The sequence below is a fragment of the Oxyura jamaicensis genome, chromosome 4 (genome assembly GCF_011077185.1).
Source record: "Oxyura jamaicensis isolate SHBP4307 breed ruddy duck chromosome 4, BPBGC_Ojam_1.0, whole genome shotgun sequence".
NCBI lineage: Eukaryota > Metazoa > Chordata > Aves > Anseriformes > Anatidae > Oxyura > Oxyura jamaicensis.
In genome coordinates this window covers 15,336,553-15,351,639 of record NC_048896.1, presented here as the reverse complement: position 1 = coordinate 15,351,639, position 15,087 = coordinate 15,336,553, and the positions used below count along the sequence as shown (strand labels likewise).

The window sequence follows — 15,087 nt, the reverse complement described above, 5'->3', positions numbered from 1 at the left end:
TAAGAGCTGTAAAGGAAGACACTTCTACCATGGGTCTATTGCAACCTTATCTGTCATCCTGAATGTCCCTCCTGGAAGTCTGGCAGATAGGGTAATACAAACAGTTAAAAAAGAAAGATAACCTTCCCATCACCCCCATGGCTCCTTGATGCATGGACAGAGCTTCTCATAGGGAAATGTGCTCTTTTTTTTTTTTGCATAAAAATAGGAATTCCTGATAAAAGAATATGGAACATACTGGCAGCAAGCAAACCCAGGGAATTGGCAGTGGGAAGGCAAACTGCTCCATGGTTTATAAGATAACGTAGCCAAGCCCCATTTCCTGAAGAATGATGATTGCTTTTACTTAAATAGAAGGAAATAACAAAGATTGTGTGGGATAGAGGCCCTGGTTCCTATCTGCAGAGTGATTGACGGACTCTGAGCAAAGGACTTCAGTTCTGCCAGGCAACAGGAAAAACACCATCACCCTTTTGTGTCCCAGGCATTGAGCAGGTGCAGACATGGCTGGGCTGTTAAAGCAGACCTTTATGAAGCCAGTCTTATTAAATAAAGATAGCACAGGACACGCGTCGCAGCCAGCCTGCCTAATCCCTCTCCGTAAACATGAAGCCAGTCGTCTCCTTTCAGCACTTGGTCCATCATTAGCACTCATGCATGCCCCATGAAAAAGTAGTAACTAAAATCCCAGGAGAAACTCCTGTGTCTCCTGGCTTTCCCCCCAAGGCTTTCCCTAGCTCCCACTGCCTTTTTCTACTCACGACCCCAGCAGTGAATTTTTAGGGTTGTTTCCCCGCCTCATAAAGGATTGTTTATGTTGATCCCTTCTAAAGACACAATCTGATGATCTGCTGCCCTGTTTCAAGTGTTATAGAGCAGTTTACAAGGCAAACCCCAAGCTCTTTACAAACAAGTCACTAATTAATGTCTCCTCATTTTTTCATTTTCCACACAAAAACTTAGACCCGTACAATTCTTTCCTGGTTGCTGTGGGGAGAAATTTTTTCCTAGTTTTGCCACTTCTCAGCAAGCAAAGTGATCATTGCCCATTGCATAAGGGTGGGAAAAAAATATTAGGAAGCAGCTCGTTAATTTTCTCCATGGTTTTTGCAAGGCTGGGGGGATGAGAAGGGCTGTCTGTCATCTCTCATCCCTTCTCGCTGCATAGCACATCTGACAAATCCTTTCCAAAGGTAAAAGCCCTGCAGGTATTGGCTCAAATAAGGATATTTTGGATACCACAGGAAATCAAGAGCTGGCCTGAGTCACGCAGGATCTCTGGGGTTAGTGGAATGATACCAACTTTTAGAATTAATTAGAAAATAATAGGGATGTTTCCCCACTGATTTCTTTCCCTGAATATAATTGTTTTTGATTCACATTTCAAATACTTTTTTCAACTTTTCAACTTAAACCAGGCAGGAAAGGAAATGTTGTGGTAAAAACTGGTAGTGTTTGAAAAGTATATGAATTTCCAGATGAACACATAATTGAAGAAAGCAAGTTGCTGAAAAAGCCAACTGTCCCCTTCAGGGATTTGTCTGAATGGCAATTTAGCATAAAAACTAAGCAACAAACATTTCTCCTGAAACTCCTGCAGGCATTTCTGCTGATTTATGCTCTTATCACCCAGGATTTTTCACTCCCCAGTCCTCAATATATAGTACTAAGAGCTAAAGAGCAAAAGGGAAAGTATCACAGCGAAACAAGAAGAAAGTAACGACAGGAAAACAGATGAGAAGGTAGATTAAAAAAAAAAAAAAGAACAAAATTGTATCCCCTGCATATCTGAACCTGATGAAAATCTGATAGGGAAAGGCCAAAACACACTAAAGATCAGGAATAAAGAAAGACATTTCAATCCATTAAAGTGATCAGAGGAGCTGGAGAGGCCAGGAGGGACAGATGTCCAGCCACCACACTGTGCCTGTTGCAGGTCTTCAGGAGGGCTTGGAGAAGCCGATGGTGATGGGGAACAGACAGCACTTTCGCTGGAGCCTCCCAGGGAGCAGAGAAGGACAGGAGGACACACCGGACAGAGGAAACGTCATCAAGGTCAGGAGATGAAGTTTTCTGAATGGTTCACATGTCCCACAGGGGCTGTACCCAGTGCTGCAGCCCATCCCAGGGCCTGTTTTGTACTGCTGACACTCTCCTCGTGGTGGCTTAGATGCCACTTCAGGTGGACATGGACACCCATCCCGATGCCCTCAGTGTGTGCTGGAAGGGAGTTTTAACTTGTGTGCTGGTTTCTGAGCAGATGTTGGAGCAGGTGCTGCGAGAGCTGCAGCCCCTCTGCACCGTGGAGCAGCAGTTCATTGAGAAGTTCTTCCACCTGAGCCAGAACACCACCCAGCTGAAGGTGCTGGAGGTAAGAGTGGGGACCAGGTCCTCTCCAGTGCCACTGGCCCATTGCTCTAGCTTGATACAAGCCTCAGCAGGCACAGAGGGGTGGCTGCTCACCTTTATTGCATACCTGAGCTCTCCTGGGCTCCGGTCCTCTGGCAATAGTCAGCGGTGTCAGGACTGCTGGTGGTGTTGGGACTTCCTGAGGACAAAAGAGAAGTGAACTTAAATGATGGTTTCAGCAAGATCTTGGTGTCTCTAAGCTTTGAATGTGGGACTGCAGTACGATGCCGCATGACTTCTGCTGAAATGAAACCCAGATTTTCAGAGGAAGTTCTTCACTCAGAGGGTGGTGAGGCACTGGGACAGGTGATCCAGAGAGGTTGTGGACGCCTCATCCCTGGAGGTGTTCACAATCAGGCTGGATGAGGCTCTGGGCAACCTGATCTAGTGGGTGACATCCCTGCTTATGGCAGGGGGTTGGAACTAGATGATCTTTAAGTTCCTTTCCAAACTGAGCTGTTCTGTGACTCTATGATGTCAAGCTTTCCTCTGAGAGAGGACATACAAATTATACTTTCCACCTCATTCTCCATTTCAGGTGCCTGCCTCTAAGGGAGGAGAAAACATGGCATCTGCAGAGGATCCTCCTTGCACCAAGCCTCGGAGCCAGTACGTAGATCATGTAATTCATTGCTTTGATGTGGGCATGGCCTGGAGCATCCTACAGGGACTGCCAGAACTGATGGAGAGATTACTATTTTGCCATTGCTGACCATCCTGATTTCAACATTGGTCTCAGGTTTGCACCCTGGACAGCAGCAGAACCCAAAGGCATCATAGCTGGGCTTGCAGAGAGGCAGAGTGCTTCTCCCCAGTGCAGTGGCTCTAATTCAGAGGGGTTCCAGAAAGTGGGGTTTCAAGGCTTCATGTTTCGATCAGCTTTAGTTCCTTAATAGAAAGATTGTAAACTGAAAGCATATTATGGAAAAAGAATAAATAGAAAAAATGCCAGCATAAAAACACTGAAACTTTTCATTTGGATGGGAAAACAGGACATCAGCGTCCTCCCACAGACAGAGATGTGGAAGAGTTGAAGGAGTACCCAAGCAATAAATAAGCTCTACTGTGATACAGAAGGCTTTCTTTCTCTCTTCTGTAGCTTTGCACATACCTCTCTAGGTGGCCACAGCATTAGTGCTCCTCCCCATTTAATTACTCCTTTTTTTATTATTTATTTTAAGACTAGAAGAACCTACAACCCGGCTGCTGGGCGAGATTTTCAGTTCACTAGAGCCCGAGCTGAGAGGCTTTCTAGATGTCTGCAATAAGACCCACCCCTTCAGCTGCTTGCAGGTCCTGGTTACCTTGAGTGACTCCGTCTTTGAGATGTGGGGCTCTTCCTCAGCTCCCCCCTCGTCCTTCCTCAACACTGTCCTGGGCAACATGCTGCTCCTGGCCAAGAGCAGCTTCAACAAGTGCATTGTGAGTGGCGGTAAGAGTAAGGCCAAACAGATAGGGGTGATGTTTGACCTCCTCCAGGGTCTTCTAAACTTCTAACATGGGCTTTACTGAAGGCAGTGCTGGTGTATATCAGACATGGATCTGACTCTGGTTTGAGGAAGACTTAGCCCCTTGTCAATTATGTCTGAGAGATGGAGCACAATAAAATAAACTGCCACGTGTGCCTGCTCTTATCAGGATGAGGACATTGAAGGGTTTTTCCCCACATACTGCTCTGGGAGGCTGTTGAAGTGATGGCTGCATATCAAGTTGTTGGAGCCAAGGTCTTCTGCACTCCTGCTGGCACAGCAGGACTTGCTCAAGGACCAATTGGTAGGGAGGAGAGCATGGGGTGATCAAGATCCCAACAGAATTGAAAAACCTGGCCCCAAGACTGCTGAGGTCAAAGGAAATCACATGTTGGCATCAAGGGCATCTCTGCCAAGACCTGGAGCAGACAGCCTGCTCCCAAACTGGCTTGAGAAGCACCAGAATTGTCAGAGGGGAGAGCCTCTGCCCTTGGGGCTTTGGGTTTATGTGTGAGGAGACAGAACCATGTCTGAGCAAAGAACCACACAGCCTGAGAGACCGAGCGTACCAGCTCCAGGAGAGCAGCTAGCATGGTTTCAGACACAGCCCCAGGCAAGGAAGCTCACCTCTTCCCATAGACTCATGAAGGGAGGCTGTTGCTGTAAGTCCAGCCTTGTAAATGCAGAAAGCAGTACACAATTGCTTGTTTTCTGGCCTGGTGGCTTTGCCTGCTGGAAGATGAGGCTGGGGCCATGACGGACCTGAGCATATTTTTTTTGTAACACTGCCAGGGGACCTTGTGCAAAGAAATCAAGGAGGCGAAGGCACCCAGCAAGATGAGAGGCGGGATCCTGCCCTCTGTGAGCCGCTTCGAGGAGTTTGTGAATTTCTCAGAGGAGGTGTTCAGGACGGCTCAGCGCAGAGGGGAGCTGGACAAGGCACACCTCAGGCTGGCCAGCAGCGTCTTCAGCAGCAGTGAGTACAAAGATTGGTGGCAACCATGAGGCTGCAGCCTCAGGAGTCATCAGCAACCAGCTGAGCCACCAGAGCAGGGTACACGTGGGCTACCTGCCTCCTGAACACTGCTTGGGCTGAAGCTGCCTTCCCCAAGCAAAGACCTGGAGCCTCTGACAAATTCAGACTGCACAGAGTACTGGGTGCATGGTGTCCGGGATGCTTGAAGAGGTTGGGACACAAGCTTAGCTCTGAATCTAACACCAGTCTCTCCTCTCCCACTACAGAGGACATGCTCCTCGCTACAGATCAGACTCCTCACAAGGACAGGTCTCAGGAGCAGCAGTAGCCAAAGAGAAACTTGCCCCAAAGCACTAAGACAGAGGAAGAGGGGCTGGGAGAGCCAGGCAGGCAGCTCTCAGTAGGTCCCTGGCTGTGAGCGCAGGGACCTCCCTTCCCAGTCTGGAGAAGACCTGAGGCACTGCAGAATTAATAAGTCCAAGCCTCCAAGACCCTGAGGTGGTGCAGATGGGCAGATCCTATCTGCAGATGAGCTTGGGGTTGGAGCATAAACAAGCCCTACCATGCTGCAAGCAATCTGTACAGCAAAGTGGGTGAGATAGGGAATGAAGCTAATGAACGAGGGCCAGTATTTGCATTGTAGATAGTTACTCCCTCCAGTATTTCAGAGTCAGTTCAAATAAGATGGCCTAATGACCTGTTTACCATGAGGAGTGAGAAGGACCATCTCTGCTCTGCATACACAGTGAGCTACTTGAGCTCCTGCTCTCTCCAGACCAGCTGGCGAGTGGCTGGCAGCATGGTGAGACCTGATGAGAAAGGTTTGGACAGGGCTGGAATTGAATATCTCTGCTCCCTTTTGGGTAAATTGTTATCAAATATCACATCTCCAAAGCCAGTACCCTGCCCTGGAAGGCAAGGCAGTTGGAGAGCTGAACAACCTGTGATGAGGCTCACCTCAGCCCTTGATTAAGGGCTCCACTGGTGGCCCATGCATGACAGTCTCTGCATCTCCCATCCGTCCTAGCCCAGCCTGCAGCATTGTCTCCCCATACCTGATTTGTTCCTGTCTTTTAAGTCAATAGCCTGTCCTCGGCAAACCTGAAGGTGAACACAGACATGGTCATGATGGAGAATTTCCACCACATCCATTGCTTTCTGTGCCAAAAAAAGATCCAATGCCTGGAGGACAAAAAGAGGGAAGCCAAGCAAAGGTACAGCGAGCACATGGAGAAATATGTCATCACCTACCTGGGCCAGCCACTGGAGAAGCTCAATGTGAGTACAGAATAAACTGACCCATCAAAGGGTCACGGCAATTCATAAAGTTGAGAATCCACAGGACAGGGTCCAGAGGAGGGAAATAAAATTTAGAAACCATGACCTAGGATGGAACAGAGGTTGCTTGCAACAGATTACTAAGGGGTAAAAAATAGTTTTCAAATCTGTGAAAGCTTGTTGTAAGATTGAGGGAGTAAACCCATCTTCTGTGACTATGATGAACAGGACCAGGGGTCATGAGCTGAAGTTCCCACACCTCTGACCACTTACTGCTGGTTTTTACGGCACAGCACAGTGCCAGCTCCCCTTGGGTGACCAGGGGACCAGCTCAAAAGCACCTCTGCAACTCATGGTCTCGGTGCAAGGAGCTGCTCAGCCCCCTTCTCCTGCTCCAGGTTGCATGCCTGCGCCTGGCAGATTCACATTTCTTTTTGCACAGCTGCCTGGACTCATAAGCCTAGCAGAGCTTCACATTTCCCAAGTGACTGCTTTGCTAACTGAGCTAAAAGCATCTGGCTTCGCTAACTCAAACAGGCATCCCCCTTCCTCTGAGATGACGGCTGCTCTCAAGACCCCTCCCTTGCTCTGCTCCTTCTCGACCCACTCACTGGCCTAAAAATATCTCAGACCGAGTTCAGCCTGAATTATTTATAAGACCTGTTCCTTTCAATTTGTTTGCAGCCTTCGTTGTCAAACATCTTGTAGGTTTGACTGGAAGATCAGCTCAGCATCTCATGCTGCTTTCAGCAGTGATATGCCAATGGCTTCAGATCCTTCCTCTGTGAGGGAAAGCATAATTTCATTGCTCCAAATAACATATGAAGGTACTTGTGTTCTGCTCAGACACCTGACAGCCATCTCTTACAGCCTATGTAGCTCTTCACGTTTGAGCTCAGTTCAACATAAAGAGTAGTTGCAAGGGCATCAAGTAACCTATGAGCCCACACCTGTTTTTGAAAGGAGCCCATAACTTTAGGAACCTCTTTCTCCCTGAAAATCCTCAGGATTTAGGATATTTCTCCAATACAAACTGCAGCAGAAATACTCAAGACAGCCTACAGCTTATTGGGCTACATGGCAGCAAATCGAAGGAAGATATTAGTTCCTTTTTTTTTTTTTCCCTTATTAGACCAGAACTGACATCTTGTGTCCAGCTTTGGGGCTCCAGTTTGTCAACAAGCTCACAAGGGGGGCACTAACGTGGTCAGGAAACAGTAACATGTCCTGTGAGCTGGTCTTGCTGAGCCTGGAGAAGTAACAGGTTTAGGGTACCCTACAGCAACCTGTCCTAGGAGGAAATGGAAAAGACACAACCAGATCCATCACCAAGGTGCACAGCAGAATGATGAGAGAACAGTTACAGACCAGTGGAAAAAAGCTAGAGAGGAACAAAGCATGATGAGGATAAAGCATTAATAGTCTGTCCTTGAAGATTTTCAAGGCCCACGTTCAGAAATGCCTCAGATACCCTGGTCTGAATGCACTGCTTATCCTGCTTTCAGCAGGAGGCTGAACTGACTGCCTGAGGTCCCAACAGATTCCATGTCTAGAAAAGCACATGCAGAAAAAAAAAAAATAGAAACTATCAGCATTGAGCCTTTCACAGAGCTACCCTGCTCCCAGTAATTTTCTGAAAACTATCTGAGGTCTGTATCCCTTTGGGCTGGCTTAGCCCTGGGCTCCTAGAAGTGACAGCCATGCCTGTGGCTGGATATGCACTCCTTCTGAAACACCTCCTTAGGGGGCAGCCTTTCCTGCATATATGCACGATATCCTCAAAGTACTGAGAAAACTGAAGTTCACAGTTTTGCAGATTTTGGGATTCCCACCCCATTTGAGTCCAAACCCTCTCTAGCATGAAGCCCCAAGGAACACAAGTAATTTTTCAGCAGTCCCATAGCTCCATGGTAATGCCACCCCTAGAGATCCCACATGCTGAGCAGGAAGGGAAGGCAGAATTGATGAAATGCCCTAAAGCACAGCCAGGCCTGAAGAGCAGCCCTGCTTTCCTGGAGGACAAGCAGTCTGATGCTCCTTTTCCACTTGGTCCTGGGAAGGAGACTGCGGTCAGCAGCCAGGTTTCACCCCTGACACAGGTGTCCACCTTCATGCAGCTCATCAGTGGATGTCTCCTTGCTTTTCCAGCACTTCTTTGAAGGGGTGAAAGCCCGCATCGCTCAGGGGGTGAAAGAAGAGGAGGTCAGCTTCCAGCTGGCCTACAGCAAGCAAGAGCTGAGGAAAGTCATCGAGAGGTACCCTGGCAAGGAAGTAAAGAAAGCCCTCGAGACTCTCTACAGGAAAATCCACAAGTATCTGTCCCCAGAGGAAAATCTCCTGCCGGTAATTGTGGTGTTATCTGGGTGTGGTGTCATGATTCTGGGGGGGGGGATTCAGAGCTGCAAAACAGTGGGTCTTCTCTTGAAGTTCCTTCCTTCTGGCTTGTTCTGTCATAGCGTGGCAGAGTGTGCATGGTTTATCTTCTTGCAGTCAGCCCCAAAAGGCTGATGCTCTGTTTTTCCCTAGGTGGTGTGGCACGCCATGGAGCAGGAGCTCATACGTCAGTACCGAGAGCTGCAGGATCTGATCCAACGTTGTTATGCAGGGTCAGGGATCACCATGGACTTCACCATGGAGGACTTGCTGAGCTATTTCAACTCCATCACTCTGGCCAGCGTGTAGAGGCAGATGCTGGTTGATTGAGACCAGCTCAGGGATCCTCTGCAGCTACACCTTCAGGAAGCTAAACTGAAATGTAAAGCTTCCCAGGCTGAAATTTGATATACATTGCCCTGCTCAGAACCTAACACCAAGGTGCAGCTACTTGTCAATATTAGACTAGATCTCCTCTGGGGAAGTGGAGCTTCCAGAGCCAAAGCACAGCTTCCTCCCACCAAGAAATCTTTGTGCAGCCAATGAAAAAAACTCCCAGACCTCAAGTTTCTGCCAAGGTGAGTGCCCACGCTGGGCATCTTCAGCAGACCACCGCCTACTGTGCCACACAACTGGATCATGAAAGACATCTGCTCTCCAGGACTCTCTCCTTTTTATCTACTCACAGATGTTACAGTGAGCCTGTGCTGAAGCAAGAGGGTCACAACGCATCAAGCCACCCAGATACGCACAGTGTCATTATATCAAAGCATGCACAATTACTCTACCAATTGGAGTGAAGTAAACGCTACTGTTTTAGCATCTCAGAGAATCTGCTTTTCAAGGAATGTCTTTTTTCTCACCCTATTTTCTTACAAAGCATCCCATAAGGATGTCACAGCTTGTTACTATATTGTTGTTTTAAAAAATATAGTCTTAATTCTTACGTCCTGTGTTGGTGACTTGGATGCTGACATCCTATCCAGGATAGCCTTGTCTTTAAAAAAAACAAGCAAATAAAAAAAACAGCTGAAGACTCTGAGCTTCTTGGTTCAACACAAAGCAAATAAAAGCACTGATCACACTACTTGTATGGCTTGATATCCAGGAATTCACTAAGATCTCAGAACAGATACGAGCCATTTTCCAGCCCCAAGGACAGTCACTTTTTTCCACAGAGTGCCTAAGAGAGGCCAAATCCTCCCCACTTTTCCCCCCCACCTAGGAGGTTAGCCCTGTCCATACTGCCATTTCTGGGACTTGTTGACCCCAGATCACACTACCTGATATGGGTCTAATGGGTCAGTAAGCACACCATCACCATGCAGGTCCATAACAGTGAGACAAGGTCACGATCCAGGCCAGCGGTCTAGTGAGCTGGAGTCCAGGCCAGTAGGGCCCATGGCCAGACAGAAGCACATTTGGGGCTGAGGTGGAGACGAGCAGCCCCACACCATTACTCAAAGAGAGGCTGATAGCCCTGATCTGAACTTAAATTGGCTCCTGGGCCCATGGGTGTGGGGTGGAAGCCCCAGGTGAGACAGCTTGGAGCTGATAAGAGCTGTTCGTGCCCTCAAAGACCTGTTTGGCCTCAATGTAGGCGTTACTGGCACCTGTGAGAAGAGCTTTGAGAGTTTTAATAAAGAAAAAATTATAGGATTTATATTTTAAATTAATAATAAAATAAATTATTAATAAATCAAAAATAAATTATATTTTTTCAGATGAAAGTGAGGTTTGGGAAGCTAAATAAATAAATAAAAGCAACAGACTTTTACCAAGCTGTGTCTGTGCAGCACACACATATCAGCCTGCTGATACCTCCTTTGTATACACTATTTCTACCTCAGCTCTGCATTCTCCAGCATTGGAAAACCCACCGTGACCTTAAAAACCAGGAAGGCTCAAGGGTTCTGTTGCATGTCCCAGGATTAGTTTATTTATCCAGCTCCTTGCTAGTTGACAACAGGTGTTCAGAGACAGAAAATAACACACAAAGTAACTTTGGGGGAAATTCTGTGAGCTAACTTAGACAACTGGGGGAGAAAAATCATGGAATTATAGAATTACAGAATGTTTTGGGTTGGAAGGTGCCTTTAAAGGTCATCTAGCCCAATCAATCTGTGCTGCACATAAAGGACACAAAACAGGCATTTTGCTCCCTCCCAGCATCCCCCCAGATGTCCTTTCTCTCAACTTGGGGGGCAGAATGCAATACATCAGACTACATTTTCAGCTATTTCCAAATTTCCACATATTGGAAGTTAAGCTTTTTTTTTTGCTTTTTTTTTTTTTTTTTTTTTCCCCACTGCGCATAGTGAAGCATGGGCAGTTTGTGTGCAGAAGGTCTGCGCAGAATGATTTTAACACAGCATGTCCTGTGCCTTGAACCACTTCCCTGGCAGCTTTTCCCCAGCCTGAACAATTTGCTCCCTTGGAGCCAGCTGCCCAGAGAGCTTCAGACCTTTCAAAACTCCATTCTATTTTTGGCAGCTTTGTTTTCTGTAGATCACTAACTCAGCCTCAGGCCATGGAGAGCCTCCTTGGAGGAGCCTGTTTACAAGAAGGTATGTCCAAAAAGGTGTCCAAAGCTGTGCACATCACCCTGAGGTTCCTTTGCTATTGCTTCTTGCTATACATTAGCTGTTAGGACAGCGAGTGTCTCGCTGGGCAATAAGATCTCAGCATGTTGCATGGTAGAAAATAATTCTGGAGGCAAAGAGGAACATTGTCTGCTGCAGGGGAAGGGGTCTGCTGCAGCTGCTTGCCACAGCTCTTCTCTAGGGACATCCTTACCATCTTCTTAACAGTATGCCACACCAGTCTGAGCAGCAAGCTCAACAGTGTGCTTTAATTTAGCACTTTATCTCAGTTTTCCCTTGCAAAGAGAAAGGTAAGTCACTAAAATAGCCTGGTTTTTTTCAAGCAGCTCTGTGTGGTTGGACTTTCAGGTCATTAAGGTCAAAGTACACCTCTGTGGGGAGCAGTGCTTAGAGCTCCTGTTTCTAATCAACACTTATTTTATTGTTTTCCCCTTTCTCCTGTGACGTTACTCCTCACACAGCTCAGCTCCGGGCAGCACGAAGAAGGTTGTAAAGCCGGGCACGCGCTCTCCAGCACTAGCTCTTCTGCTTCTCCTGCAGGTACTCAGCCTATTTTTTTGCAATCTGGTTTCCTTGTGGGATTTGCAGAGAGGCCAACAGGCTTACTGGTCACGCAGGAGGGGAAGGTTGCCTTGGGGAGGTTTGCTGCAGGCTGGGCCCTGCAGCTAGGGAGCACCCAGGAGAACTTCCTGGGTGGGAAGGGCTTCGTGGAGGTTCTGAGCCCGGACCGGTCGGAGGTGAGGTTGTCAAACACCAAATGCTGGCTGTGACAAGGAGGAGTGGTGCAGGTCAATGGGGTCCTGCTCCAAGTGAGCTCCTCTGACTGTGAGGACCAGATGTCCCAGTGAAGCTGTGCCTGGTTCTATGCTGACCTTGCTCTTGTGTCAGTGGGGCTTTGAAATCTCTCCTTGCCAGCCGTTTCCTATGCACTCTGCTGCAGAAGGGCAATGGCAGATGATATGAACCCAATACAAGAAAATGCCAAGACCCACTGTAAATCCAGACTGCCACCCCTCCCCTCCCCCCCGTGCTGCATCTCCATGAACCTTTGGCATCAGCCTCACACTCTGCTTGCTGCTAACATCCAGGAGTTGGAAGGCAAAGACCAAAGCAAAAAGGGGTTGGAATTGTGGGCTGTTTTCCCAATTTGCATCACTTGGTGCTGACTTAGTGTTGAGAGGGTTTATTGCCCACCCATTTCTTTCCCTGAGAGGCAGCAGGAGTATTGGACTTCCTTTATGCAGTGGTGTCAGTGGAGAACCTGGTGAGTGTCTCAGAAGGAAGAATTGTCACTTGTGTCAGGATTTGGAGAGAGAAGTAAATGTAGGCAAGCAGAGGGTTGTTAGAGATCTGAAGGAAACTTACTCCATTTGCTGTTATCACAACTCTCCTGGTTTCCATGGCATGGCTTTCTGAAAGTAAAATCAACCAAAACTGAACTGAAATGAAAACTTCTGCTCCCTGGAGCTCAAGAAGTGTTTGGTCAACACTCTCAAACACAGGGTCTGATTTTTGGGTGGCCCTGTATGGAGCCAGGAGTTAGACTTGGAGATCCTTGTGGGTCCCTTCCAACACAGGCTATTCTATGAATATATGAATTTATTGCTTCTGTACTTGTGCCACCTGCAGGCCAAAAGAAAACCCATTTGATCTCCATTGACAGTTCAGTTAACAGCTTCCTGGATCGTTTCCCTGAGCAGCTGGATGCTCCTCACCTTCCTCTTGTGTGGTTTTGCACTCTGTTCCCAGCCCTGAGACGATGTCCTGGAAGGAGGAACATATGAGTCCACCCCCATGTTTCATCCAGCGCCTGGACCACCTCGTGTTGACTGTTAAGAGCATTGAGGACACTGTCGCCTTCTACTCCAAAGTCCTGGGCATGGAAGTGGTGACTTTCAAGGTAACATGGGGGAAAGGCCTAGGAGACCTGAAGTAGTAGTCCTGAGCCAGTGGCTGGTTCCTGTGGATTTGACAGTATCTCTGGGATTTCTCCTTGGTCTGGGGATGGTAGAATTAACGAAGTCAAGCAGTTGCACTCACATCCCAGGGCTACAGTGAGCATCAATCTGTTCTTCAGATGGGCACAGATGGCAGGTCACTGCCCTACATTTGTGTGGGTATCAGGTCTCAGTTGCCATATAAGTCTGAAGAAATATTGGGGCCCTGCGAAGAAACGAGGTGTCAGAACCTCCTTCCTCACCGTCTTCCTACTGTCTCATCTTTGTTCCCTCTGAAGTTCCCAGCTTGTGTGCGCTATTTGTATGGCTGTCCCACAGGCAGGATGGAGGGTGCCCAGAACTGAAAATTCACATCTTTATGGCTTAGAAGCAACTGCAAGTGGCCGTGGGACTTTCTTGGGTCACTGCATCTCCAGGGATGTGGTGGGAATCTTGCAGCAGCCAACTCTTGCCTTGGGTTACCCTAGCAAGAGCCCAGAGTTAGCAGGACTACAGCCATGTCCCCAGGACTTTTAGGACTACACAGCTGAATGGATGCTGAAAGCTTCCAGCCCAGGAAGTCTCTTTGATATTGATTTTTTATTTTATTTTATTTTATTTTATTTTATTTTGGTGGGGACAGGGAAATCGCAAAGCTTTACGTTTTGGCAACCAGAAATTTAACCTGCATGAGGCTGGGAAGGAATTTGAACCCAAGGCTCGCCATCCGGTCCCCGGCTCTGCAGATATCTGCCTTATCACACAGGCACCCCTGGAGCAGCTTCTGACTCATCTGAAGGTGAGCAAGGTGTAGAGTGTGCACAGGGCAGTGTAACCCTGGGAGGCATGAGGCCAGGGCCTCACAGGTGACACTTTAAAGGTCTGTGCTTTGGGGAATGTCAGAATTTTCTCATACAATGCCTCATGCTTTTAAGGCTGGAGGGAAGAGTGCACAATGACCTGATAAAAATCCCTTGAGCATTAAACTCCTGCTCTTATGTTTCCTCCCAGGCCTGTGGGGTGATCATTGAAGAAGGTCCTGTGGCCAGGACTGGTGCTGTGGGTCCAATAACATCCATCTACTTCCGAGACCCCGATGAGAACCTGATTGAGGTTTCTAGGTACAGCACAGACATGAGTGCAGTCAGCGGAGGGGAGCCCTAACCATAACCCATACTCTCTGCCTGAGTCCCAGCAGGAGGTATGATGCAGAGGCCAGGATTTTGATGGTCAGTATACAGATGCAAGCCTTCATCTTGTAAATCTACGACAAGTCTCAGCTCCCAGCTGTAAAGCTGCATGAACCTTGAGGGCTTTCCAAAGGCAGGATCTGCTCCAGCTTGCTCTGCACTCACCCCTGGATGTGAATCCTACTTTTATAAATCAATGTCAATGGAGACTTCATGACCTTCTTGGGAGATCCATCCTGCTGAAACCCATCTCCTCTCTGGGAACTGAGAACTGGGCTCAGCGTCTGACACACAAAGCTGTGGCTCTGTGTCTCATACTCAGCTCTGCATAAATACTCGAATATTTATAGGGTTTCTGTCACCGGGGATGGGAGAAAGCAGCAATGAGGAGCAGCAAGGAGGTGGCTGTAAGGAGGGGAGTATTTCTAAAGTCAGGGAGCTCACCTAGATTTCTGCAGGGGTGAAGGGGAAATGAGGTGCAAAGAAGACAGTGACATCAGGCACACAACTTCTACATTGGCTCTCCTTGCAGCTCAGCATGGTTGTCTTGGACTGTCATCTGAGTTTCCTTCTTTCTTTAATACTTCAATTATTTAAAAAGCATGAAGGAACAAAGAGGGGTTACTTGGGGTTTTTCCAGGAGAGCAGTTCCCCAGCTGGCCACACTGCGGTAGCAATGTTATCATCAAGGAAACAGTGCTGGAATGCAGAGAGAACTCTTCTGACCTCTACAGTCAAAATCACCTCTAAAACGAAATAATCAGTGAATTGATTTTTTTTTTAATGTTATTTCCTGGAAAATCCATCTCCTCCATGGTGGAAAAAAAGCAAATTCCTAATAAATGCAGTGCT

General features: G+C 47.7%; 2 protein-coding genes and 1 long non-coding RNA gene across 5 annotated transcripts in view; 2 read left to right on the top strand and 1 right to left on the bottom strand.

The window, feature by feature from the left end:
* The window catches only part of LOC118167037 (exocyst complex component 1-like), a 24,989-nt gene extending 16,140 nt beyond the window's left edge, over nucleotides 1–8,849 (top strand). Inside the window, exons 11-18 of one of the 2 annotated variants that reach the window (XM_035326249.1) lie at nucleotides 1,937–2,055; nucleotides 2,261–2,371; nucleotides 2,948–3,018; nucleotides 3,591–3,831; nucleotides 4,671–4,854; nucleotides 5,933–6,132; nucleotides 8,281–8,475; nucleotides 8,659–8,849. In XM_035326249.1, the coding sequence (XP_035182140.1) occupies nucleotides 1,937–2,055; nucleotides 2,261–2,371; nucleotides 2,948–3,018; nucleotides 3,591–3,831; nucleotides 4,671–4,854; nucleotides 5,933–6,132; nucleotides 8,281–8,475; nucleotides 8,659–8,814 (1,277 nt within the window). In that variant the 3' untranslated portion in view covers nucleotides 8,815–8,849. Of the gene's footprint in view, nucleotides 1–1,936; nucleotides 2,056–2,260; nucleotides 2,372–2,947; nucleotides 3,019–3,590; nucleotides 3,832–4,670; nucleotides 4,855–5,932; nucleotides 6,133–8,280 lie in introns of both variants that reach the window. The other variant, XM_035326248.1, reaches the window with a different exon arrangement.
* On the bottom strand, nucleotides 8,705–9,876 carry LOC118167040. The gene is made up of 3 exons (XR_004750892.1): nucleotides 9,789–9,876; nucleotides 8,864–9,483; nucleotides 8,705–8,823 (listed from the first exon to the last, which is right to left on the bottom strand). It is a non-coding gene; the product is annotated as an uncharacterized LOC118167040 (long non-coding RNA).
* Nucleotides 8,956–15,087, top strand: GLOD5 (glyoxalase domain containing 5). 2 transcript variants are annotated; one of them, XM_035326250.1, is made up of 6 exons: nucleotides 8,956–9,083; nucleotides 11,570–11,648; nucleotides 12,858–13,008; nucleotides 13,689–13,844; nucleotides 14,057–14,246; nucleotides 14,876–15,087. In XM_035326250.1, exons 3-5 carry the CDS (start codon nucleotides 12,868–12,870, stop codon nucleotides 14,207–14,209), a joined length of 450 nt encoding a protein of 149 aa, XP_035182141.1. In that variant the 5' UTR covers nucleotides 8,956–9,083; nucleotides 11,570–11,648; nucleotides 12,858–12,867; the 3' UTR covers nucleotides 14,210–14,246; nucleotides 14,876–15,087. The 2 variants fall into 2 exon arrangements, with proteins under 2 accessions (XP_035182141.1, XP_035182142.1); XM_035326251.1 differs by lacking the exon at nucleotides 8,956–9,083 and having other exon boundaries at nucleotides 11,501–11,648; nucleotides 12,772–13,008.